This window comes from Mustela erminea, chromosome 19 (genome assembly GCF_009829155.1).
Source record: "Mustela erminea isolate mMusErm1 chromosome 19, mMusErm1.Pri, whole genome shotgun sequence".
In the NCBI taxonomy this organism is placed as follows: Eukaryota; Metazoa; Chordata; class Mammalia; order Carnivora; family Mustelidae; genus Mustela; species Mustela erminea.
Genome location: NC_045632.1, coordinates 34,768,579 through 34,795,271, shown reverse-complemented (window position 1 = coordinate 34,795,271; position 26,693 = coordinate 34,768,579). Strand labels below are relative to the sequence as shown.

The 26,693-nt window shown below is 44.4% G+C and overlaps 1 protein-coding gene across 3 annotated transcripts in view; it reads left to right on the top strand.

Annotated features, from left to right (window-relative positions):
* The window catches only part of CSNK2A2 (casein kinase 2 alpha 2), a 37,289-nt gene extending 17,047 nt beyond the window's left edge, over positions 1-20,242 (top strand). For all 3 annotated transcript variants that reach the window (XM_032323837.1, XM_032323834.1, XM_032323836.1), the window contains 8 exons: positions 4,686-4,745; positions 9,208-9,291; positions 10,066-10,176; positions 10,415-10,516; positions 11,044-11,144; positions 12,382-12,530; positions 13,974-14,068; positions 19,798-20,242. In XM_032323837.1, the coding sequence (XP_032179728.1) occupies positions 4,686-4,745; positions 9,208-9,291; positions 10,066-10,176; positions 10,415-10,516; positions 11,044-11,144; positions 12,382-12,530; positions 13,974-14,050 (684 nt within the window). In that variant the 3' untranslated portion in view covers positions 14,051-14,068; positions 19,798-20,242. The remainder of the gene's footprint in view (positions 1-4,685; positions 4,746-9,207; positions 9,292-10,065; positions 10,177-10,414; positions 10,517-11,043; positions 11,145-12,381; positions 12,531-13,973; positions 14,069-19,797) is intronic.
* Positions 20,243-26,693: the final 6,451 nt, after the last annotated feature.

Genomic DNA, 26,693 nt, shown 5'->3' with positions numbered 1-26,693 from the left:
AAATATACTAGCACTGGAACTGGATAGGACCTTTTCCTACCTGCCAATACTATTAGTACTCTTAAGGCATTTAATACTTCTATGATAATGCCATCTGATACATGGTACAGAGTCCATATTCAAGAGTTTTCTGGTAATTATTGTCATAAGAATGTCCTTCATAGCCATATGTTTGTGAATAATGTGATAGAGGAGCCACATGGTTTTTCAACAAAAATATTCTTTCATTGTTGATTCCTGATTTGGCTGCACTGTGTCTCGAGGAACATGACCTGCATAATGTTCGTTATTTGGACTTTGTTGACAGTGGCTTTGTGACTTTAGTGCATGGCCATTTTTAATATCAAGCTTGTTAATTCAATTCAGATCTTCTATGGCCTTCCTCATTTTTCCCCTTGATACTTCATTTTATGGTGGAGGTACTGATTTGGTTGGTTTTTGCCTTGAAATTATCAGTTATGCTTCCTATGTATCAGAGCAGTCATAAAAGGTACATCGTGACATTTACCAAAAAAGACAAACTTCTGAACAAAGGAGTAGGAAAAGCCAGTCTCTCTAATGGTTGAAATGAACAGTTCCAGAAAACTCTCAAACTTGACATTTTCTCAAGGAAGCTGAAATATAGTTGTGGCAGAAAAAGTTTCTACTGAGACATGCTTCTCAGTTTTCTATGCTTTTGGAAGAATGTAAATTAAAATATACATTTTAATTTTTGTAACATTATAGTGATACAAAATATATCATCTGGACATTATAAAGATTGGTAAGGGATCCTGAAGAGGGTGCGTTTGAGAAGATGGTAGACCCATACTGCTCTGTGGAGAATTTCTAAATCACTCCCAGAGAGGTGGGCCTTGACTAGCTGATGTCTTGAGGCCTTGTTAATGCTTGTAGTAGTTTGATGTGGAAAGGATCTTCTTTGTAAGACATGTTCCAGTGATTAGTAATAACTTTGATTTTCTTGATTAATGATTTGTTCTGCTTCTGTAAATTTCTAAAAATATTGACCTTGATTTTATTCTGGATCTTGGGGGTTACGTTTTAATGCCAGTACAGGTGACAACTGCATTAAGCACCTTTCACACTATATATCCCACTGCCTCTGCATTTTCTTCTCCCTCTTTGGGGACCACTGGGACTTCTGGGCACTGACTGAGCTGTGTGTGTGAGGGAGTCTGCAAGCTCTGTGTGCAGGGTGAGAGTTTGCTGTGTCTGTGATTCCCACATGTGGCTGGGAACCTTCTTGAGCTGCATAGCCCTCCTGAATGACAGTCCTTGGGTTGATCATGATGCAGCCGAAGTACACCCACACATCTCTGAGGACCAACAAGTATACAATTGAGAGTGAGGCCACATGGGGCCATTCTGTTCTGGGTGGCAGTTTTAGACCAAGGAGGGTCTGAGGCAGTTGACCAAATTGCCATTTTTCCCATTGTCCTCCTCAGTCTTTCTGAGGTTAATAAAAAGTCCCAGGATATTTCCACTTTGGGCCTCTTGAGCCGTCCTGGAGTAGGTCTGATTTCTGAGAAAATGCCAGTGTGTTTGAGGCTTTGGAACCAAGCTAGGATTGGTGAATAGTTTCTTCCTCAGCACCTTTGTAATCTTCTGGGAAGCATAGGCTTGTTTTGCTTTTGATAAGTCATTTATTTCATGAAAATATAAGCAAAGCTAACTTCCTGCCAACACTTTGCACTTGGTTGGTTAACAATGTTCTCCACAGAGCTGGCCAAAAAGAATGGAGGGAAAGTGTGGTTCTTGTGAAATTTCCCTTTATAACTCATCATGGACTCTTCACACTTAAGTTTCCTAGAAGATAGTTTTAATTTTGTTCCATTGACTGGTGAGTGTTATCAAAGACAAATATTTATCGATTGCCTTCTGGATGCAAGCTGAGAACCACCATTGATGGGGTGGAATATAGACCACATATGCTCCTCCTTTGTCGTGTTATCTGAGCATTTAGCATATGGACCAGGTTGTACGGTGCCCCTGGCATGCTTGGAGGAGGGGAAGCAGAGATCCTGAGTCAGCCAGTTGGCGACTAACCACCAGCCACAGTACCCTTTTCTTCCCTACCATGTGTGTCCTGATATGTGGGGGTGCTGGCGTGGGACTTGGGGTGCAAGCAGAGTGGAGCGGCCTCTTGTTGCTCACAGCTGAGTGAGGTTATCTTGAGAACCTCAGGTCGCTGCCAGTACCTGAGTGGAGAACATTAACTTTGGGGACACGGCTGCTGTCTGTGTCCTCTGAACACTGCAGAGGACAGTAAATAGCCAGAAGGTTCAGAGAAGGAAGGGACACCTGTCAGCTGTCTTGACTTGCAGGCTAAGGGAGCCGGGTGGGATCTTCTAGGTTTGTGGGGAGGTGGGGATGCTGGAGAAGGAAGAGTGGAGGGGGCCAGCAGGTTCGTTTGGTTGGGGTTGGTGACCCCCACCTGCCCCAGGGTGGCAATAGAGACAGAGCTGCAGAAGTTGGAAGAAGCCAGACTGTGGACCCTGGCAAGTCTTGAATTTTAGGCCCAGGTGGTAAAATGTTACAGGTGTAGTTTGGGCTCCTCCTACCCAGAGCTCCTGAGAAATGAGAGTGAATGTCAGCCTGTCATTTGGGACTTCATAATGTATTAGACCTAACCATTATATTCATTTGTTGTTTTATATTACATAAAATTGATACTGGTTGGAGTAGCTAGAAATATTATATTGGCAGCCCAAGAACATATATTGTTAGGCCTTAACACCATTTACACAGATGCTTTGTATAGATGCCACATGATAGGAGAGGAAAGCCTTCCACAGATAAAGATCCAAGTGATAAAACAGCCCATATTTGTTCTCTGGAAAGAAAATAGTCCAACCCTCTGCAGGTTAGAAAATGCTCACTTCACTTTCATGGTCTATTTATTGACTTGGGGTTCAACTTGGCACCGTATCTGGGAGCGATCTCCTTAATTCTCAGAGGAGGAGCTGATTTGACACCCAAAGAGATAGTATCTTCAGCCTGCATCTGTGCATCCAGGCTGTTGGTGTGCTGGCCCAGAAGTCTTCCATGCAGTGCAGAGCTGCAGGAGAGCAGAACACTTGAGTGCTTGGCTGCTCTGCAGCCAAGTCCCACCTGAGCAGGAGAGGTGGTGCCCTTGTTCCTGAGTGTAGCTCCTTCCCAGCCCAGACACCACCAGTGGACTGGTCTGTATGGGCTTACGCCCTCTGTTGCCTGAGGTTGATGAAGGTAAATGTTTTTACTAAGCTAGAGGGAGAACTACTTTTATTTAACAAGGGAAATTTGAGAAAGAAGCTAAATCCTGGTGGTCTTAGAAGATACTAAATTTAATTCTTGGCAAATTGTTTATCTTTTTGAACAGGTAGTGTATTTACATGGATCTAAAATATAAAATGGTATGCAGTGAAAAATCTCCTTTATTTCACTGTGCTCCTGCTGTCCATCCCCCCCCCACATATATATATAAAGCCGTGTTTTATTTATGTCTTTATATCATTCCTGTAACTACAGACAAATAGAGATGTGTAGTTTTGCTCCACACAGACACATCGTATAGGCTGGTCAGTGCCCCTTTGAGAGCTCTCCTCTGTTGCCGGAGTCTTCCAATAAAGAAATAAAATATGTTTAATAAAGTTGTGCTGACTAATTTTGTAGAAAGTGCTACTTGTGACTGATGGGGAACATATCTACTTGGAATTGATTACCTAAAACAAAAGTGTTGGTATAGTTTCTGATGAAGGTTTGTGATGATTTTAATGAACCTGGATGTGTTAATGCTACTCTGCCTCTTAGAAATGGAAATTTAAAAAATAAAAAAGAGCAGACTCCCAGTGGGTGTGCCTTTTGTCCCAGTATGAGAACTCTTTGTTTGTTCTTTTGGCCTGGAATCATTTTCAGTACCTGTCTTTCTTCTTTTTTTTTTTTTTTCTCTCTCAACTCCCCTACTCCTTTCTTAAGTCTCTTACCATCTCCAAGAGCTAGAGCAGTCATTTTCCTCCTGTTTCTTTTTCTCTTTTCTCTTTTCTTTTTTAAGATTTTATTTATTTATTTGACAGAGAGACAGCAAGAGAGGGAACACAAACAGGGGGAGTGGGGGAGGGAAAAGTAGGTTTCCCACGGAGCAGGGAGCCCAGTGTGGGGCTTGATCCCAAGACCTTGGGATCATTACTTGAGCCAAAGGCAGACGTTTAACAACTGAGCCACCCAGTCATCCCTTCCTGTTTCTTTTTGAGCAAACACACTGTGTTGCCACTTTTTACCACATGGGCCAATGAAGTTCTGATCTCCACTCAGAACATAGTTCTCTAACGGACACTGTGCTGCTCCAGTGGGGTTAGTTTGAAGTGTAGTAAGAATATGAGGATGGTCAGACAACTTGGACCTCATCTCCACAATAATGTAATTTGAGGTGTTGAAATCATGGAACATTGAACAAATTTTTTAAAAGATCCAGGTTGAATTAAATGTTTCTCTCCCTTGGAATTCCTCCTCCCACCCCCAACAAAGGCAGAAGTATTACACCCTTGCCCTTGGCCTTTATCCCCATTTGTTCCAGACAGGTAGTAGAAAAAAGTTCTGGGGTTCTTTAGGACTTAAGTAATAAGTTTACAGAGAATGATGAGCAGTATTTGGGATGACAAGATGCGATGAGACTTAATTAACTTTCTCTTTTCTGAAATCTGTTTCAGCAACTTTACCAGATCCTGACAGACTTTGATATCCGGTTTTATATGTATGAGCTACTTAAGGTAAGTGGCATTCATATGCAGTGAATTTTTTCAGGTATATTCGTTAAAGGAGAAGTTTCAGAGAGGACAGAGAACTCAGGAAGACTCTTTCTTGATACTTAGAGAATTTCATGAAATGTTTGTTTTTGTTTTTTTTAATTTTTTTCTAAGTAGCCTCCACACCCAACTAGGGCTTGAAATCATGACCCTGAGATCTAGAGTCGCAGGCTCTACTGACTGAACCAGCCATGTGCCCTAAGGGATTTTTTTTTGCTTCTCTTTTAACCTACATTGAGATCTCTGTCGTGGGATCCTTACATAGGAACTTTCCAGTGGAACTGAGAAAGGTGGCCGAGTCAAGAGATAACAGGAATCAGAACCTCCTTTGTAGCTCTTGTTGGCCCTTGGATTTTCTTTTTGCTGTTTAATTAACACTGTTAGTTTTCATGGTATAACATGTCACCCAGAACTTAACACTTTTTAAAAAGTAATTTATTTTTTCTCCTAATTCTATGGGTTCCTGGGTGAGTCTTCTGCCTGGGTCAGCATGACTGGGGCACACTGGTCCAGGATGGCCTCATTCACATCTCGGGGGTGGCAGCTGGCATAGCCAAAGCCTCGTTCTACAGAGGTGTTAGTCTAAGCTGCTTCTTCCTGTGGTGGCCTCGGTTCCTACTTCCACGAGAGGGCAAAGTTTGATGTGTAAGCGCTTTTCAAGCCTCTGCTTTAATCATTGTCTCCTAATGCCCTATTGGCCAAAGAAATCCTGGCCAAGCCTAGATTCAAAGAATGGGGAAGTAGACTTCGCCTTTTGATGGGCAGAGCATTGAAATCACAGTCTGGAGGGATGTGCGTGCTGGGAGGTAGGCCTCTGTGGCCATCTTTCTCTTGCCATCACTCACAATCCCCTTCCCAGCCTACCCTCCAGCCTTGACTGATGTGTACACGCACGGAGAGGTGATGGCGGGTTGGGGGTTTGGGGGTGGGGCAGTGGTCCTCTAGCTGTCTTAGTAATCTCCCAAGATGGAAATTTTGAAACATTACTGGTTGATGGAGGAATGGTCTTTTTTAGTTTTATTTTGTCTAGATGAACACTTAGGTAAAGAATTCTAAAATGGCTTATCAAATGGAATAGACGAATGGCTCCTAAGTAGTTTTGAGTCACGGATCACTACGAATCTAAAGAGAACATATAAACTCCCCCCGAAATACATGTATAAATATACAGTATTACATGAAGTTTTATGGGGGGTGTGGATCTCAATTTAAGAACCTCTGAGAGATAGAGATGACTGAGTTATTAGCATTATTGAAGAAAATTGCCAAGAGGAGTTTAATGGGATTGTGAACAGTTACTTGAACAAAATCCCTTGTTTAATTAAAGCTAAGCTTTAGGGAATGGGGGTTTGGAGAACTAGCTTGTGAGGTAAATGTGTTTTCTTAGAAGCGCTTATACAGACCACTTTTCATTAGTACCAGGGTGGCCAATTTTCTAAGAGTCCACTCTTAAAATTAATGGGTCTTTCTTTTGCCTGTGCTTAAGTCATGGGAAGACATCCCAATGATGCAGGTCTTCACAGGCGGGTCATGTAGATGGTACTGTGTGTCTGATATCCCTTCTGCTTTCTGGAGGTAACAGCTAGCCAGTAAGGGCATTCTTTCTGCTAATGAGGCACAGAACCCCAGACGAAGTTTGAAAAATGTTTTTCATGCTTAATGGTCAGATAATACCAGATTTTGAAACTGAAATAACTCCCCCAAGGAATTTAAAAGCATGTCAGTGACTCCACAGGGAGTCTGACTAGTGAACTTGGCAAAAGAGTTAATTCCCTTACTGTCCTTGTTCAGCCTCTGCTCTCCTTAGGTTTTTCTTACACCCCAGGTATTATGGTCCTAATTAGTTCATTCCTTTGGGCAAAGACTAGGCAAAATAACAGAATCGATACTTGCTGAATTTTTTCTTTGGGGTAATAAAATGGGGATTGAGGAAGAGGAGATCTTCAGCTTCACGGAAAATGTCAAAGAAACTGAGGCTAGGGCTATTGAGTGGTTGCTGGGTACACAGTGCAGTCTCCCGATTCAGATCCAGGGAGGTGTGTCCTCAGGAGCCCTGGTTTCAAAAGACACTGCCACAAAGCCATTGTAGAATCTTGCTACACCTGTTGTTGTGAAGCAAAACAAAGAGAAAAATTAAATTGAAGTAGAACTTCTATAAATGAATAAATCTTAAGCGTACAGGTTTTTGGGTTTTTACATAAGTGAAACCTTCACCCAGATCTATATGGTACTGTGCTGCCCAGTATAGTAGCTGTTGCCCACAGGGAGCTCTTTAATCCATGCCTTAATTGCAGCAGCTGTATTTCAGTGTTCAATGGCCTCCTGTGGCTAGTGGCTACTATATTAGTGCAGCTGTAGAATATTCCTGTCATTACAGAAAGTTCTATTGGACAGGTCTGGTAGAGAATATTAACAAATACCCCAGAAGGCTCGCATATGCCCCTTCTCTTCAGGATCCCTTTTCTGAAGATGCTTGTACCACCATAGTTTAGTTTTGTCTGTTTTTTAACCCTCGTATATTAAGCATCGTATGCTATCTACTTCTTTGTGTCTGGGGAAAGCAGAATTTGTTTATTCCTGGAATGCTGATCCTAGAGCTCATTCTCTGACCTAGTCCAGTGGTTCTCAATCAGGTCAGTTTGGCAAAATCTGGAACCATTTTTGGTTGTCACAATGGGGAAGAATGTAACTGGCATTTGGTGGGAAGAAGCCAGGGATTCTGTTAAACATCCTGCCGTGCACAGGACAGCTCTCCCAGCCAAGAATTACCCCAAGTCCCAGGTGTCCAAGATGTCAGCAATGCCGAGTTGGAAAAACCCTAATCTTGTCCTGTAGAAAACTCCCCTAAAAGTACTCAGTGCCAGGCACATAGTAGGAAGCACGAGATGATGGGTTGCTATGATTCTTATTACCTAAGGAGGAAATCATGGCAGTCAAGTAGGCTGCAGTGCTTTGAAGACAAGCCAGAAGGCCTAATTTAAAATGTGTGAGAATAGTTACTGTGTTCAGAAAGGGAAAATTAGAAGCAAATTTTTGTATTATCTAAAACAAACAAGGCACCCAAAGAAAAAAATGGTAAAAGATAAAAATGACAAAAAAAAAAAAAAAAAAGTTTTGAATCAGTATTTATCCAAAGAAGATGCAGGATGACCACTAAGACTCAAAAAGATGTCCTCTTAAAAAAAAAAAAAAAAAAGATGTCCTCTTGATCACCCATTTAGGAAATACAATTCAGATCCACGTGAGGGCCCACGTGAGACCCTCCAGAAAGGCGCAAATCCCGAGGATGAACCAGTGACAAGTTGTTGGCAAGGAAGTGATGAAACCGGAACCTTCATACATGACTGCTGGGGATGTAAAATGGAGCAGGCACTTTGGAAAACGATCAGGCAGACTTAAAAAGTTCAATGTAAACTAACAGACAGCTCAGCGCTTCCACCCTCAAGAATCTGTGTAAGAGCAATGAAAGCCTGTGTCTTCTCAGAGACCTTTACGTGAACATGCATAAGCAGTGTTCTTTGTTTAGCCCCAGACTGGAGATAACCCAGATGTCCGTCAGCTAGGACAGCCCTGCAGCGGATTACTACTCAGCAACACAGAAAGGACAGAGAGGAGAGTCTCGGCAACATTATGCCGAGGGAAGGAAGGCAGAGTACTGTATATTGTATTATCTCACTTTAAAAATGCCCAGAAAAGGCAGTTCGGCAGTAACAGCAGGTTTGTGGTTACTGCTGAGGTAGGGGCAAAGAGGAGTGGGGACCGATCACAGGCAAGCTGACAGGGAATTCTTGGGATGGTGGCAGAGTTCCAAGACTGGATAGCACACTCACAGAGTTGAGTTGTGAGTGTGCTAAAGGAAATCATGGACGTCTATGTTTAAAATCGTATCTGCGTGTCATCTGTCTTGTAGGGAGCAATATCTTCCCTTAGAGTAAAAATAGAACTCTTAAAGGCCCCTGGCTTAGGGGTTGTTTGTAAAAGAAAATATTAATACTAGAACACTGGGTCCATGTTGAACGACACATCTTCATTCCCACAGTGACTCTTGCGTGCCATTTGAACCACTGTGAGAGGGGACTCTGGTGAGTTTCCCAGATCTGGTTTTAAACCCATCAAGCTAGACCAACAGATGAGTGTAGGATTTCTAAATCTAGGTGGCTGGTGAAGTGCTATCTACTAACACCTAGGTAGGAAGCGTCTCCCTGACCCCTCCCTCACAGAGCCCCCTCTCCACCAGCTGCCGGCATAGGGTGCCCCCAGAGCAAGGGGAGCCTTCTGAAGCATGCCTATTCTTCTCTCTCACAGACCGTAAGCTGCTCTTTGGGAGAGTGCATCCAAGCCAAGCTGTCACAAATAATAAGAATATGCTTGCATCGCGGTTGGTAGATGGTTTGCTTACTTTTCTCTGTGCTTTCTTGTCTAATAGGCCCTGGATTACTGCCACAGCAAGGGAATCATGCACAGGGATGTGAAACCTCACAATGTCATGATAGATCACCAGCAGAAAAAGGTACCATTGCAGCCAGGCAGCGACAAGGCTTTCCGTGGAAGGCCTAGGGCAGACGCAGCGCTGGCCAGTACCCAGGTGGTACTGCAGACCCGTTTACCGCTGTCTTTGGCAGACTTCTGTTACTGTTCCCTCTTCAGTCTCTGGTGTTGCTGTCTACTTTGCATAAGGTGTACACAAGGAAAGTAGGCAGCCGAGCCTCACTGTCGTCCCGTGTTTACTTCGGTCATGGTTTTCCAGAGGGCCATGCAAAGAAACTCCAGCTGATGGTTTCTCCTCATTTTAATGACTTTAAGACCAATCAGTGTGCCTGGCCTTACGAGTACACTTGGGTCTCTCCTATTTTCGATAACTGGTTCTAGTTGTCCCTGATAGGTGAGTGGACGAATCCACTGCTAGGAGATGAATGAAAGGCTGGAGCAGTGCTTCAAGCCTGGACTGGGGCCTGTGTCCCCAACCCTGTCAGTCGTGGCAGCTGTTATTGACGGAGGAGTGTGTTATATATGCCAGCGAAATGGACAGAGTCAAAGGCTTAAGCTTGACTGATCTGAAGAGAATGAAAAAACAGGATCATTTAAGTTTTAAAAAAGAAAAAGCAAATAAGATTCTGAGTGCTCTGCTCTAGAAGGGACCCTTCCACTATTGCTGAAAGTGTAATTTTTGCTAGCATTTTTCATGTGGCCCACATAATTGTTAACTGATGTGATGTGGCCTTGTTCTAAGGCATGGGCATCTGGAATCACTCCTTTACGTGTTTGATTTCTGTCATGTTTGTAGCTGCGACTGATAGACTGGGGTCTGGCAGAGTTCTACCATCCTGCTCAGGAGTACAATGTCCGTGTAGCCTCGAGATATTTCAAGGGCCCGGAGCTCCTTGTGGACTATCAGGTAAAACTCCTAGCCAAGCATTTCCCCCGCCTTTGTGTGTTTTCTTAGGGCTTCTCCTCCTTTGTTATTTGGATACATTCAGAACCAAGCCTGAAGTGTTAATTTCAGACTTTTCTCAGTAACTTTTTTTTTCTTTGAATTCTAAAATATACGCCAAGGTCAACTAAAGACTAAAAATCCAGATCAAAGAAATGCATTTATAACACCCTTCACTGACAGGCTGACCTTATTTCCCCAGATGTATGATTACAGCTTGGACATGTGGAGTTTGGGCTGTATGTTAGCCAGCATGATCTTTCGAAAGGAGCCCTTCTTTCACGGACAGGACAACTACGACCAGGTGAGCAAACAGTGACTGGCTCTTCCCCATGTGGGGCAGATGCCAAGAAAATGGAGTCCTATGACAGGGATGTTGTCCTCAAGCCGCTAAATGTCACTTAGTGTCTGCACAGAAGTTTTCCTTCAGGGTAGAGAATTGTATGACCCTTTGTGGTTACCAGGTCCCCAAATGTAGAGACAGATAAAACTCTCTAATGCGCAACTTCCAGAGAGAGTCCTGTGAAGAAGTCGGGCAGCCCTTGTCTAATAAAACCAGACTGTAGTCATTAGATTGTGATGTCCCCAGAATTGGTCAGCTTCTGGAAGATTATTGTCGTAAGTTGTTACCATTTTAAAGGCGGTTTGGAAATTTGTGTTCTGTGACCATCATGTCCTGGGGTCTGCTGCCTGTGTGCCCCAGGCTTCAGCCTGCATCTGGTCCCTGGGAACCCAGTGGTGTGGAAGTCCCCAGTGCCTTGGGATCGTGTCCTCCCAGGCCTGCAGTGAGCTCTGTGCTCAGTGATTTGGTCAGTTTGTTTTGTGTTTCAGCTTGTTCGCATTGCCAAGGTTCTGGGTACAGATGAGCTGTATGGGTATCTGAAGAAATATCACATAGACCTAGATCCACACTTCAACGATATCCTGGGACAGTAAGTAAGAGAGGGAGAGAGAATGAGAGTTTTAACTTACCCTATTTCAGAACTGGGAATGTCGCTGAAATCACTTGCTAATCATAGCAAAATTGAAACCTCCTCCCTTTTTTGCCTGTATTTTTTTTTTTTTTTTAACTTGCTTTGAGGTATCTAGGCATTGTTTACATGTGTCTTCTGGTCACTGTACTTCTCTAAGAGATAACCTGTCAGTAGAAAATGGAAAACAAAATCCTATTACAGGAAAAAAGCTTTATGATACAGCATATGCTTATTTTAATGGAAAATCTTAGAAAGCTGTGTTTCTTCTTTGAGTAAGAGCTTTATAGTTTTTTCTTTTTCTGTGTAATGGATTTTTACAAGATAGCAAATTTTGGGGCACCTGGGTGGCTCAGTGGGTTAAGGCCTCTGCCTTCGGCTCAAGTCATGATCCTGGGGTCTTGGGATCGAGCCCTGCATCGGGCTCTCTGCTCAGCGGGGAGCCTGCCTCCTCCTCTCTCTCTGCCTGCTTCTCTGTGTACTTGTGATCTCCATCTGTCAAATAAAATAAATAAAATCTTTAAAAGAAAAAAAAAAGATAGCAGATTTTAAAGCATATTTGCAGGTACAGTGCAATAGTATTGAAAAGTAAATGCATTGGGGCACCTGGGTGGCTCAGTGGATTAAGCCTCTGCCTTCAGCTCAGGTCATGATTTCAGGGTCTTGGGATCGAGCCCCACATCGGGCTCTCTGCTCAACGGCGAGCCTGTTTCCCTCTCTGTCTCTACCTGCCTCTCTGCCTGCTTCTGGTCTCTCTGTCAAATAAAGAAAATCTTTAAAAAAAAAAAAAAAGGAAAGAAAGAAAAGTAAATGCATTGGCAATTTTCAGTGTTTTATGGAGCCTCTAGATTTCTGAGGTTGGCTCTCTAAATATTTCTGCTGAACAGAAATAACTCCATCACCTCTGTGCCTCACCAAATGGACTAAAAGCCTGATGCGTAAGAGGTGATCTAGGAAGGTGCCACAGATTGTAAATGAGACGTCGAAGTTTTTGCTCCTTTTATTTGTCAGAGAGCACGGTTTTTGTTTCAGGATGCTGCGAATGTCCCTGTGGGGGGTGGGGCAGATACGGTGAGAAAGGGATTGAACGAGATTGAAATCAGTGCAGTAGTCTAAGATTTTGTTGCCTTTAGCCCTAGTAACATCAGGAGTCTTGTTGAATAGAATCTCGGTATTAACGCTTCCCTTTCCTTCTCAGACATTCACGGAAACGCTGGGAAAACTTTATCCATAGTGAGAACAGACACCTCGTCAGCCCTGAGGCTCTAGATCTTCTGGACAAACTTCTGCGATATGACCATCAACAGAGACTGACTGCCAAAGAGGCCATGGAGCACCCGTACTTCTGTGAGTCTCCCGGGGTATAGTTTATTACAGGAGAAATAGTTGCTTATCTTTGAGGCCAGTCAGAATTCTAGCTGTTTGGATTGAATAATCCGTGGAATTTGGCCTCATTGGTTCTCGACTGTTGAGACAGTTTTGCAGTTCCGTTTCTTGGTCTGCAGGGTGTTTGCTTGTCTGCTCCCTTAGTTCTCCTTTAGTCTGGTCTGTGGACCATTCCCTGTGGCCCTGAGTTGGGAGATCACGAGCACCTGAACATTGTTTTCAGATATATACAATTGTGTGGGACCCTAACCCAAGATACCTTCCCCTCAAAAAACAAGTAGTCTAAAGTAATAAGGTGACTGTGGTATATTTTTAAAGAAGGAAATGAGTTAAATAAATAGAAGGAATTTGAGAAAAGGAAAGCAGGTGTGGAAAGACCTCACTAAAATCCTACTTCAGTTAAAGAATTTTGGGGCCTCCCTTCATAGTGTGGGTATGGATTAGTGCCTGGGTTGCTTATTGTCTGCATGTGTACCACCCTCCCCCACAATACGGGAGGTCTCAAATAAGCTTTCCTCTTAGTTGCTGGCAACATGAGATGATAGGGTCCAGCCACAGGAGACTGGGGATAAAGGTTACAGGACCTGTCTTAGCTCACTCTCTGAATCAAGAAAAAAACCTTCAGCCTGTCTATTGGGTTGGCCAGTATGCTATCTTCCTTTCTTTTCTTCCCTTCTAGAGATTAAGCAAATCTTACCTGTATTATACAATTCTTGAACCAGCTGGCCTGTAAGCATTAGTGGACAACAAATTGGAAAGGTTTTACCCTTCGGCCTTCTGGACCTCAGATAAGCACAACGCAGGGGTCCCTCTTTCCAATTTCTGGCACAGGAAGCTATTTTCACCCTCTGAGTTACAGTCAGTTAAGAATTCTGATGTTTGTAATACGTAATTAATGATCTGTCTACTTTTCTGAATACACATCTTCTGTTTAAAAAAAAAATAAAAAGTGTTTCAAATGACTGTTGCTTAAAATTGATAGGTCTTCTAATGGCTCTTTTCATTCCTTTGCTCCCAAGTGCTCATTACTGCCCATGATTTGAAGAAATTGGGGGTTGGACCTGACATTAGTATTCAAGGAAAATAACACATAAGAAGATTAGTAGTGATTTTGAACAGTGGGAAGTCAATGTTTGTGGACCTCTGTTTTCCAAGAGTCTCCGTAGTTGAACTTGCCCTTTGAAGGAAGTGCAGGAACTGACTAGAAGAGCAAATTCCCCTGATTAGTTTTCAGTGTCTGATTTTTCTCTAACCTTAGTTCTGTAATTTCTGTTGTCCTTCTGACCCTGGCTTTCCCGTCAGTCGTCCGTCTCTCTACCCCACTGCAGAAGGGGGATTGTCATGATGGTGCCTCCCATGGTTTCCAGCCCAGATTCGGCTGACTTCCATCCTCTTTTCTTGCAGACCCCGTGGTGAAGGAGCAGTCCCAGCCTTCTGCAGACAATGCTGTGCTTTCCAGTGGCCTCACGGCAGCCCGGTGAAGACTTGGAAGGCGACGGGTAATGCGGCATTGATGCTTGCCAATAAAACCAACCAACCAAACCCAAATCTTGAAGGAAAACTACAATGTGATAAAAAGAAATTCTAGTCCTTCCTTCTAAATGCAAAGAAGAGTAAAGACCTAACTGTCTGTCAAAAAGAAAGAAATCCCCCAGTACTAGTCTACAGGGAGCTGCCGTTGTGGCGGCAGGACGATGCCCATAGTTCAGGATCTGAGGGAACGCTCCCTTTGGAATGCATGGGAGAGGAGAGACTCGGAGTTGTTGTCCATTTACCTTTATTTAACAGGAGGCCACTGTTGAATTAACCCGTTCAGTCAACAAGCTCTGAATATCTGACTTCCTATCTATTCCACTGTGGTCTGGGTTTCCTTTGGTGTGAGATTCAGGCTCAAGATTTAGCAAAATGTCAGCAGTCTATACTGACACACCAGCCTCATTTATGAAAAGGAGATATTAAAACAGTGACAGTATTTTTTTTTTAAAGCTCTTTTACAAATTCATGTTTTATGTATTTTTTTATGACATGAGCTCTCTGGGAAATGTACCTCACCCCTGCAGTTTTCTTCTAAGTGTATTCATTTGGGAGCACACTGCAGGTGCTCACAAGAGGCCCCTTTGCCATCAGCAGGCATCACTTGAAACCTTGTGACGCCACGAACAGGTCCCTCTGTCTCATCAGAAGTTTGATGCAAAGTGCATAACTTGGAGCTCACTGTAACCTTTGTTGATTTACCTAACCATAAAATCTTGTTGCTATTTTTTCCGTGTAGCCTTTTTTTTCTTTTTGCAGCCTTGTAAGGAAAACCTCACCATTTCCCAGCACATACATCCCTGTGTGTGCGCCTGTTTTCATGCACCTCCCTGAAATAGAGACTTTTTGGTCATAACCATAATGAAAGCTGGAAAGTAGGTCTTCAGGCAGGTTGGGGAATGAGGGAAACATCCTATTAGAATGTATTTAGGAAAAGACCTATTGAGTGAGAAAATGTACTCTTCCCCCACCCCCCACCCTTTTTGCCTTTTTATCCCCATGAGAAGCAATTTCCCTCTATAATCAGGGTAAGCTGCATTTGGCAGCTCCAAGAGGTCATATGTGAACGTGATGGCAGAGCTGTCCTTCTCACGGGCAGGGACTGGGGTTGTGTGTGCAGGGCCAGCCCGTACCCCGGTGACGGAGCAGTCATCATCTGGGGAGCCTGGGGGGTTAGTTGGAGCTCCTGGAGTCAGTGTCAAAGCTCGGGATCCATTGTGCCAGCCTTCGTGTTAGCAAAGGAAGCTGGATTCTGTTTTAAAAAGTAAACAGGCTGATTTCATTTTGGGGACTTGTCACCAGTCTGGTTTGCAAGCAGTCTCCTCCCCCAGCTGCAGAGCCATGCCACAGCTGTGGGGACTTCGAGCTAGGCTAGAGCTCGAGGTGTCAACCCACATCAGACTGTAGGATTTCTTTATTAACTATTTAATAATGCCATACATTTTTATAAGGTTAGATTGTTTGTTTGGAAACATCTGTTTACATTCCGTATTCCAATAAAATCGTATTGGTATTGGTAGCAGGTCCTATCTCTATATGTAGATTGTATTTTTGTCGTTTGGTTGGTGGGAATTTAAAATGCAAATAAAACTCTTACTAGAGTTGACGTTACAGATTGAAAATTAAAAATAAGACCCCAAAGCCAGGAAATGCATTCAGTTAAGATTCTCATACCAATACTACCTGCCTATATTGCACACTCTGTATATTGATGTATGCATTTGTTCTACCTGAAAACGGAAGCCAAGGCATGAGCTCTCAGCTGCACCTGTATTCGTATGTCAGGCATGGAAGCCTTCTGATGTGCCCTTCTAGGCAGCGCTGTTGGTAATTATCAGGGAGATGTGCCGCTGTGTGTCTTTTTTACCCCCTACCTCTCACTTCCTCCTGTCATTCTCGCCCACCCTTGTTTTTTTTTGTTTTTGTTTTTGTTTTTAAGTTGCCTGTCTGGACCAGGCAGGAGGAGTGTACTGGAGGGTCTTGATGAAGTAGTAACCCCATTTCTTTTCCTTGGGTTCCCCAGACGCAGCGAAATTATCTGGAGGAGTATAGTCAGGTGATGGACGTACTTCTGCCTCTCTCCGTTGATCATGATTTAGTCAGTGCAGACACAGCTAAGCTGCCTATCCTGGCTCTGTGACTGCGGCTCTGACACAGGAGGAATTCTTTTTATGCATAGTTTACTTTTCCACCACCTATGCTTTTCACTTCTTTTCCTGCCTTAGACAGTATGACTGAGTTTAAAATGCCCATCCCTTTCTGAGTCTGGTCTTGACAACTAACTGGCTGGCTGGCTATAGGTTCTTTCCCAAATTGAAGTGAGTCCAGTCCTAACCTTTTCTCTTACCCATCTACAGAGCCATTTTGTGGCCAGATGAACCTAGCTCCCTGGAGATTTCCGCATACTTAACCTGGCTTAGGAGATGGTCATGAAAAGTTCCCAGAGTGGGGGGCGTGGGCAGGGAAAGAAGATGTGTGAGAGAGAGAGAGAGTGAGTGAGTGTGTGTGTGTGTGTGTGTGTGTGTTTGAGCGGGAGTCTGCTCTTATACTTAGACTCAGCTGTGGTATATTTACCCACCCAATATCCTGTCTGGTCAGCAGATTATTTCTTAAGTTCATCTCAGTATTTTTGATTAGCCATTTTGTTTGCTTTGTTACTTTTTAACTGGTTAAAAGTGCCTACGATAAGGACTTAGTTATTTCCTAAAGAAAAGCAAAAAATGTGGGGAACAGGGTAGTGTTACACTATCATCTCAGGTCCTGCCTGTGTTCAACGACATAGGCCTGGTATGGTGAGAACAAAATGTTCCTTTGCCAAATACATATCAGTCTGTCAGGGCTGATGGGCCACAAGTGAGCATAAGTGCGAGGCTTGGCTTCAGCTGACAAGTCCCATGGCGAGAGCAGAACTGATGAGATGCCCAGTGATCTTTTCACCTGCAGCTTGCTTGCAGTTTACTCTCCCCTGGATCGTATCAGCTGCCCGCTCCTGTCCCATCACTGGGAGGGGACTAGGTGGGAGAAGTCAAGTGGACAGCGCAGACCAAGCATTCCTGGGTCTTCTCACCAATGACAGCAGTGCCGATGGTGGCTCTCTGAGGCGCCTGCACACCGGCCGCCGCGCCGGGTTGAACAGACATCCTCTAGCACGTCGCTGCTCCCGGGGCTCAAAGCTGCTGTGCTCCCTTGCAGAGAAGGAAGGGACTCAGACTACTTGGCTGGAGAAGAGCTTATAATCCTTGGGGGCTCAGGCAGGAGGTGGTTAAAAGAAAGGGAACCAATAAGAAAAACAGTCAAAGGGTGGATCTTGAGGAGGGAGCATGACTTCTTGACAAAGTTCAGGGACACCACCTTCACGAGCTGGAATGGTGTCCTGAGATGGTCACGGAGCCTGGAGTGGTTCCAGCGGGACTGGAAGTGGTGCCCTCCAGGCAGATGCTGAGTCCCAGAGACAGCTGGCGGCCGTGGGTCTCGGTCCACACCTACTCAGGGAAATGACTTAGGTTCTCCCAGGTGCTGTATTAAGGATGGAAGCAAAATTCTTTGGGGAACACAAGCAGCAATTGGAAGAATTTTTTTATATGCACTGAAATGGTTCTAAGAGAGCCCACTTGGCCGTTTCCCTTAATGCCAGTTCAGACTGCACGATTTGTTTAGAAACCTGTGTTACTGCATGAGCACCCACAGGATAAAGCAAATTTCCCTCCTACAAATAAGTAGGGGTGGATCATAATGGAGCAGAGTCAAGGTCATTGAACTCTAAGCCCTTCCAAAAGCAAAAGCAGGGTCCACAGGAGCGTATGAGAAGCCAGAGTTGGTCAGAGCTTAATCAACCTAAGATGGCCTAACGTCCTGCTTTTAAAAAACTAATCCCAGGGTGGGAGTGGGGGAGGGGAGGTGGCGGTAAAACATCTGGCCCAGAAAACCAGTAATAACGTATACTTCTGAGCTCTATGGATATGTTCATGGAAACGACTACGAGCAGGTGCCGTGGAGGCTGGGGAAAGTGATGTGATGGGTTATACAGCTGATGAGCTGAGTACTTCTGTGTAGAGACTCAACAATGTGCTACAAATGTGATACTTAATCCTGAACTGCATGTATTGGGGATTGTTCAAAAAAAATAATAACTTTCATTGAATCAATAAATTAACAGTTTTGCACTTGCTGGCTTTTCTTGCTGTAAATGGTGACTAAGAGGTTGGGACAGAAATCTTGCCACCCCCTGGAAAGCTTGGATAAATCTTCAAGACCTGTGGAGCCAACCATTTCCTTCTGTTCGCAGAAAAGCACCACTGCCTGGGTTGTGATCTTTGCCAAGTGACCACTTCTGACACACTTGGCTACCTCTTTATCACTGGATGACTGATACAGGACTGATGTGCTGCTGCCCTTAGTGGAAAGACAAATGCATGTTCAGTCCTGTTTTCATAAATAAAAATGTTGACAACCACCAGCTTCCCAAGCGGGAGACCAGCCACTGCTATGGGGACCTTAGGCTTGTGTTTCCTGTGTCTTGGGGGAGAGGCGGGGTACACCTTGAACTGCGAACATGGGTGTATGGGCGATGCAGTGGATCCCTACCTTCAGTCCTATGAGGTAGGGCCAGAGTGGGGTCCTGGTGGGGCGGTTGTGGTTCCTTGGTACTCGCTTCCGCCTCAGGCACCTGCTTCTGGGATCGGCCCATTTCAGTGCCCGACTCACCTCTGTGGCAGAGTGCTCTGCATTGATGAACATCTCTCCCTGCCTGCATTCCGTGCATCACAAGCAGGCACACGCTATTGTGCGTCTGCATTTGGCAGATGGTGGTGTCTTTAATTAGCGTGCTTCTCCCTGACGGATCCCTCTGTGGCGCTGGACGCTTGGAAATCAGTTGCCAAAGTGCTTAAAGGCAAATAGGCCTTTCTTTCTTAGCCTTCCGCGCCATGTGGCCTTTCTCAAGAACGTAGGATCTCCCTTCCTTGACCCAGGGAAAGTTTTCATGAAATGATGTTTCTGTGACTGCTTCCCGGGGGCATAGTCCTTTCTCATTGCTGTAGTGCCCATCTCAGCACTGCTTCTAGAGTTCTGCCGCTGGCTTCTTACCGCCCACACCACTGTGCTGGACATGGAAGGAGAAACGGGGTTTTCAGGCCATGCCACACCGCTGCTCCCAGGGGAGAGTTAAAAATATTTGAGCTCCCTTTTTGCTCTTTGTTTGTTAGTGGACTCGGCGCTTCCCCAGCGTAAATACAGTCATCTGATTATTAGTCCTGAGATGTCCTCAGTGAACTGGGTCAGGGCTGATGGGGATCTGGAGTTGGACTGCTGAGCTTGTGGCTCGGCTGTCAGAGAATGGTCCATGGTGGAAGCCAATGCTGCTTCCAAATCTGTGTTCCGGACCCAAGAGGTGGGAAAGAGGCCTGGGGAACACATGCCATGTCCAGAGCTTTCCCCTTGCTCTCCCAGAAGGCCATGCCTAAGACCGCCTCTGTGAGTGGCCATCACAAGAGGAAGGAAGAGGGTATTGCTGAAACCTGAGACCATAAAGTTAGCTCTTACTAGGTTTTCCACTGAGTGGCATGGGAAAGTCCAGCTTGCACACTGCTCCCAGCACTCTTACAGAGAAGGAAGCCGCAGGCAAGTGAAGGCCTGTCCTCACTCCGGGTCAGATTGATTAATGCCGTCTTTCCCCTCCTCCCATCTCTTTCCCCAGGTCTGTTGCGGTTCCTCCCACTTTTCCATAAGCAGAACAAGAACCAAATCAAAACGTCTTAACGTGTGTAGAGAGATCACGTTCCGTGAGCAGACACAAAATGGTGGCAGGTTTGGCCAGCACGAACCAGACCAACCGAAGGGGCAGCCCACCACCGTATATCAAACCTCACTTCTGAATGTAAAAGGTTCATACGCCTTTGGCTTCCTGTTGACTTCCTCCTGACCCAGAAAGCATGGGAAATGTGAAGGGTATGCAAAATGGTCGTGGGTTATTGTTGCTCCCCTGCTCCCCCTTGACTCGGCCTGTGGCCACCAGCAGACCACGTTAACTAGCCGACCACAGACTCCACAGTGGGGGTACGGGGGCAATCTACGGCATGACGGGCAGTTACATATTATAATTTTAAAAGTATATATTATTGAATAAAAGGTTTTAAAAGAAATGTATGGAGAGTTTTCAGTGTTGAAGGGGCCATTAACCGAGACCCGTGGCCGCAGAGGACTGAATGAAGAGCATTCGTGCCAGGTTCTAGCCAGAGGAAAGCAGGGGGAGCCCCAGCGGTGAGAAGGGCTGGTTTGAAGGACACTCTTGGCCAGAGATGAGAAGTTGAACAGGTATCGTGAACTATTCCTGAGAATGGGGCAAACTGCAGGTGACTTAAGTAGATCAAGCGAGCCAGGAGAGCCGTGTTTTGCCTTGACCCTTCTAACCCAGTAACAAGGTGGTAGACAGATGTCACCTCTAGTGACCTCCAGGAGATGCCTTAGCCCCTTCTTTGCTTTCCTATTACCAGTGTCTCTGTAGTTCATTCCACCTCCCCATCCCCCACCTTCCCTGTGGTCCTTCTGGAAAAGCATCTTAACATGGAGCTTGCTTGAGTGTGCGGTCTTGCAGCAGGGAAGGGGTCAGAGGGTCTCAGGTCCAGACCAAGGGCTGCTTCTCGTGGCATTTGGAAGCTCCCATGAGCTGGAAGGAATTGTGGCCCACACGACTGTGAGAGAGTGCAGTGGAAGCACCAGGTGTATTATGTGAAAACGAAACCTGCTTTACAAACAAGTCTTCCCTGGCTCCCTCAGGCCTGCCATCTCAGGACAGCTGTGCCACAGGGAGCTGAAAGCAGCCACAACCTGGTGGCTACCCAGCTTTGCCTCTGGCTGTGGCCTGCGTCCTCCCACAGCCTCTAGAAAGCAAGAGAGCCGGGCAGACCCCGATGCCCACGTGGCTCAGGGGAGCCCACTAGTTCCCCACAAAAGCCACTTGGTCCCACAACATTCCTTCTTCTGTCTTTGCTGCTTGTCCTGAACAGGTGACTGTGGGAACCCAGGTGTGGACACTCACAGTTTCTGAAGCAGTTGTGGGGGGAGAGCAAAGAGGCCCCTCAGGGTCATCACGGCGTCACAGTGTCCCTTGGAGCAGCCTCTGTCGTATCCAAGCAGTTGCACAGGTGTGGGAGCCCGAGACAGTGCCTGGCCCCGGACACCAGCGACGAGGGCCCGCAGGCCTGCTGCCAGCAGACTTTGTAAGGCCAACGGGACACTGAGTGGATGGACTTGGGACTTTGCAGCACCACCGCTGGCCTGGTTTTCTCAAGCAGGCTCTCTCATGCAGCCCTTTTGACTCAAGGCTCTGCAAATTTCTTGTGGTCTCCCATCCTCGAAGCTCCTACAGACATGGTGCTTCGTGTGTGCACGTTACCTACCTAGCCCATCACTCCATGTTGACCCATCGGCATTTGAGAACCTTCCCAGATGAGAAGGGTCTCTGCAGAGTAGATGTTGATTGGCTCGGGAGTTCTTAGATGCCATGCAGAACATGGATGCTAGCTCCCTGTTTATCTTCTCAACCGAGGTGCTCTTTAACTTCCCCGTGGGAAAGTCTTGTTTTCCAGAAACCTCTCAAGCGTTTCAGATAAGTTTCTTTTTTTGTCGATGACTACTGTTGGGTGGGAGAGAGTTTGTGGAATAAAGGGAAAGGAGGAGTTTTTGCTTAGGCTTTTTTGACCTTGAGAAAAGGGGACAGGGGACCTGCTTACCCAAAAACCGTCTATAAGGCTCATCCGCAGCATGCTTGGAAATCCAGAATATCGATTCTCATCTCAGTGCTCCTGCTTTGTGTTTGGGCTGTTTAAAGTAATGTTTGTTTAACTTTTCTAATTACCAAAGTACTATATGCTCACAGCAAAAAATGCAAATGTTACCTAAAAGTCAATCATGGAAGCTTTCCCCCACCTAACACCCACCCCAACCCGCCACACACAAACACGTACGAAATCTCTTTTCTCTCTTGGAGGTAGCTGTAGTTAAATTTGGCGTATATCCTGTGATTTTTTTTTTCCTTCATGTTTATGAAGTTAAAAAATGGTGACAATTTTTATTTTTACAGAAATGTCTTCAAACTATACGTCTTTTTTTTTTTTCTTTTTTTGGCAACTTGTGGTTTCCCGAAGTTGTGACAGTTTCACCGTCAGCACGTACAGATCTACCTCACCTGTGTTTCGTGGCTGGGTGGTGTTCCAGTGTGTGACGTATTGCAGGCGAAGCAGTCCTTACCGATGATAGACTCTTGGCAGAACTATTACCAATATGCCGCAGTGAACACATTTGCACATATATTTTTACGTGGTACATTGTGTTTGTGAGATAAAATATTAAAAAGGAATTGTGCCATATGTTTTGTTTTGTCTTAAAGCATTGCCATGATTCAGAGAAAGCAGGCTTCTCTTCCCTTCTCTCACCGGTCTAGGTTGGAACTGTGATGCCTTTAGCGGTGGAACTCTTGTGGGACTCTGTCAGGCACTCAGAATATGGTGCCTAGAGTCTTTGAGCTTTCCAGGAAAGCAGGAATGTTTGAAACCTGAAAAAAAAAGTATTGGCGTTCACATAAGAAAGTTACAAAATAAAAAATTAATAAATGTAATTATCTGTCTTTCCAATCCTATGAGCTTCATTGTTATTTGCTTTAAAAAATATTTCTCTTATGGTAGTGAAGTGTCACAATCACCAAATCAAATCATTTAAAAGCAATTTTTAAAGATCTTTAAAAAAAAAAAAAACAAGAAAAAAGTTACCTTAAATATGAAAAATGGCTACCTTTTAATACGTTTGATATGCTGTAGGGAAGCCTTCAAAAGTAAGCAGGGAGGGGGCTGGCAAATGTTATAAAATATCCCTGGGCAGAGGGTGGGTATAGAATGGATGAGCAGCACTTTGAGGAATATTCAGCAAGCTTTTAAAATGTGCATTTGAAACACATAGTACTAAGTGAAGACGCCAGACTCAAAAGGCTACTTACTAAGTAATTCCATTTCTGTGACATTCTGGGAAAGGCAAAATGTAAGATGGAAAACGCATCTGTGGTTGCCAGGGATTCAGCATGACCAGGACAGGGTGGGGGGCTTGATAACAGGAGGAAATTTGGGGGTTGATGGAACTGTCTGTATCCTAAATGTGGTGATGGTTATGTGACTCAGTGCCTTTGTCAAAACTGTACAGCCCCCCAAAAGAATACATTTTCCTGTATGTGGATTAAAAAATAAATTTTAAAAACAACAATAATGCGCAGGGGCCCAACAGAGTCCCACTTGAACTTCACTCTCAGATGAGCAGGAGCGTTTTCTGCCCACCGTTGTATCTTTTACTGATGTCGTCAGGGCTGATGGTCTTTGGCTATAACCACTGGTGATGGCAAGCAGTGGTCCTTCACCCACCAACTGAACACCCACTTCCAAGGCAGTCTTCCGTCTTTGCTCTGAGCTAAAGGGTGATTCTTCAGGCACAACTACTCCCTTCATTACTATGCCTTCCCACCCCGATCAGCAAGGAGGAATAAGGCATAAACTCTGCCTTGCCAGTGTGTGGCAAGTCCCTTGTGTCTCTCAGAGGCCAGTGTTCAGAGTTTCTGGGCTTTGACATGAGCAAACACTGTCCACTGGGTTCTGGTGTCTGACCAGAGCCTCTACACACTGAAAAGGATGCTTACAATTACTGGTGTTTCTAATATCTTAATAATTAAAGCTGTACATTTAAAATCTACTCTGTGTTTCTAAGATTGATTTCCAAATCTTGTTCTAACTACCAACTAGTTGGTTTTATATATAAACACTTTTGCTTATTCCTTGATTGTTGCTCAATCAACTCAAAACATAATGGGTTAAACTGTAAATATTGCCTGTACACTTAATCTAGTTTTCTTAGACATTTCAAAGTCAACCATATATTTAATCTGTTTGATTTCTACAAATATTTCCAGTAACTAAAAGGAAAGACCTAAAATCGGATGAAGTCTTCCTAAGCATTCAAATGCAAACATACTTAAACTCATAGACTTAATAAGTCAAAATCTTTAAACAGTAAATGTTTATAAACTTAAAATGTCTTCAACATTTTTAAATTAAAATCACAGATTTAATTTCACATTCCTTTAAGAATTTCAAATGAAATTCAAATTATCCGATTCTCCAATACATTAAGTTATCTTAAATAACAAAATGTCACAATAATTGGAAGCTTACTCCTCACGTTGACATGGGTTACTGATATCATGGGTTTGACTTACTTGTATTTATCCCTGTGTGGGTTGACATCCTACCAAGGTAACCTATCTAAACTCAGGACTGTGATACATCCATGGTCTGAGATTCTGGGATGGTCAAGTACTGGTTGCTACTTCTACAATGGTTTTACCCAAATTTCAGGTCAACAAACTAAGCCCCTTGCAGTAGTAATGAGGTTTTCAAGACCACCCCTATCTTGTACCTCATTTGATGATAGTTAGAATAATGTTAACCTCTTCTGAAACTCTTAATGGCCTGATTTGCATCATTTGAGCTACCTCACCCACTATCCAGATTGGAATCCCTTTAGTGTCTCAGTAAATTCTGCTTCCTTTCTATTTATTACTTTTTTAACTGACTCATCCAACCCCATTCTGATTATAGGAATCATTGAAGAAAGCAACTCATTAGCAAGATTTTTCTTGTGTTTTGTCATTAAATGACTTCATGTTGATGAAGGGAAAGCAGTCTTAAAGAATTATAGTGTTGTTGTTGTTGTTGTTGTTTTAGTTTTATTTATTTATTTGACAGACAGAGGTTACAAGTAGGAAGAGAGGCAGGCAGAGAGAGAGGAAGGGAAACAGGCTCCCTGCTGAGCAGAGAGCCCGATGTGGGGCTCAATCCCAGGACCCTGGGATCATGACCTGAGCTGAAGGCAGAGGCTTTAACCCCCTGAGCCACCCAAGCGCCCCAAGAATTATAGTGTTTAATGCATTTTTCTGTGAGAGGCAGTTTTTGGTTAATTTGGTCAATGTTAACTTTGAAACGAAAGTAAATGTCAGAGATGAGCATTTGGCTCTACTCTACTCGTCCATCCATCCATTCAGTCATCGTGTGCTTGCCATGATGTGTAGGTGCTGAGACACATGCGCAAAAGAAGACACAGTCTGCACCTGAAAAGTTTGCACACCAAAATTAAGCCTACAATGGAGCCAACTCACTAATTTATGTTCTCCAAACCTTTGAACAAATCATCTTTACTGTAGCCAAAGCCATAATCACAATCAACTTTGAATCCCAACATAAGAAACAACTGAAGACAGTTAAGGCAGACGCTTACTGAGAATGGGTAGTTAGGAGAAGCAAACATTCATTTTCTCCATCAGCTCACTCATTGATTGGCTCTCTGTTCAAGGCCCTTGGGCCCACACTCGCTCAAGGTGTTCCATGTTAGTTAAGAACGCACTGTTACTGAGAGGAACGTGAGCAGGCAAATGGGATAGGCGAGCCTCAATTCAGAGTGGAAGGAGACTTCTACTGGCTGGCTGGTGTGGAGCTACTTAGGCCAGGAGAGACAGAGCCTGTGCTGGGCCTGCAATGACCAGGACCACAGGTCCATGACTCTGATTCACTGATTCAACACATACTTACTGCATTCCCACTTTATGCAAGCATTTGGATTGGGTACTGGGAAGACAACTATAAGCAAGACAGACCAAATCCTTTCTCCCAGAAGATCAAAATCAGAGGAAGGGAGATAGCAATAAGTAATATAGATGATGAAGTGATGACAAATTCTATAAGAAAAATAAAGTGGGGTAGGGAACAAATAGTTGGGGTGGGAGTGGTGCCATTCCAGGTTGGTTGTCAAAGAAGTCCTCTCTGATGAGGTGTATAGTGAGTTGGATAGTGTCCCCTCAAAATTCATGTCCACACAGAACATAGAAACAGGCATTTATTTGGAAAGAGGGACTTGGTGGATGCATTCTCAAGATGATGTTCTACTGGATTCAAAGTGGACACTAAGTCCAGTGACTGGTGTGCTCATAAGAGGAGAGGACACATAGGAAGTTTATGTCAAGATGGTGGAGAGAGTGTGCCTGGGTGGCACAGTGGGTTAAGCCTCTGCCTTCAGCTCAGGTCATGATCTCAGGGTCCTGGGATCAAGCCCCGCATCGGGCTCTCTGCTTAGCAGGAGCCTGCTTCCCCCTCTCTTTCTGCCTGCCTCTCTGTCTACTTGTGATCTCTCTCTCTCTCTGTGTGTGTCAAATAAATAAGTAAAATCTTAAAAAAAAAAAAAAAAAGATGGTGGAGAGATTGGAGTGAGGATGCCTTAAGCCAAGGAACATCTAGGGCCATCAGAAGATGGAAGAGGCAAAGCAGGATCCCTGAACATTTTAATAACAAGGCATAAATTGTTCACTGGCCTAAAGTGAACAAGTCATCCAAAAATAAGTTTCATATAAAAAAATTTGACTTTCTACTCTAATAAGATCCATATATTCCACCCCCCACCCCCCACCCCACACCATGTCTGGAAATTCTGGTTAGATTGTTCACAGGGTTGCTGTGAGGATTAAATGATCTCTTGAAGGCTAAAGCTCTTCTACTAAAGTATAGC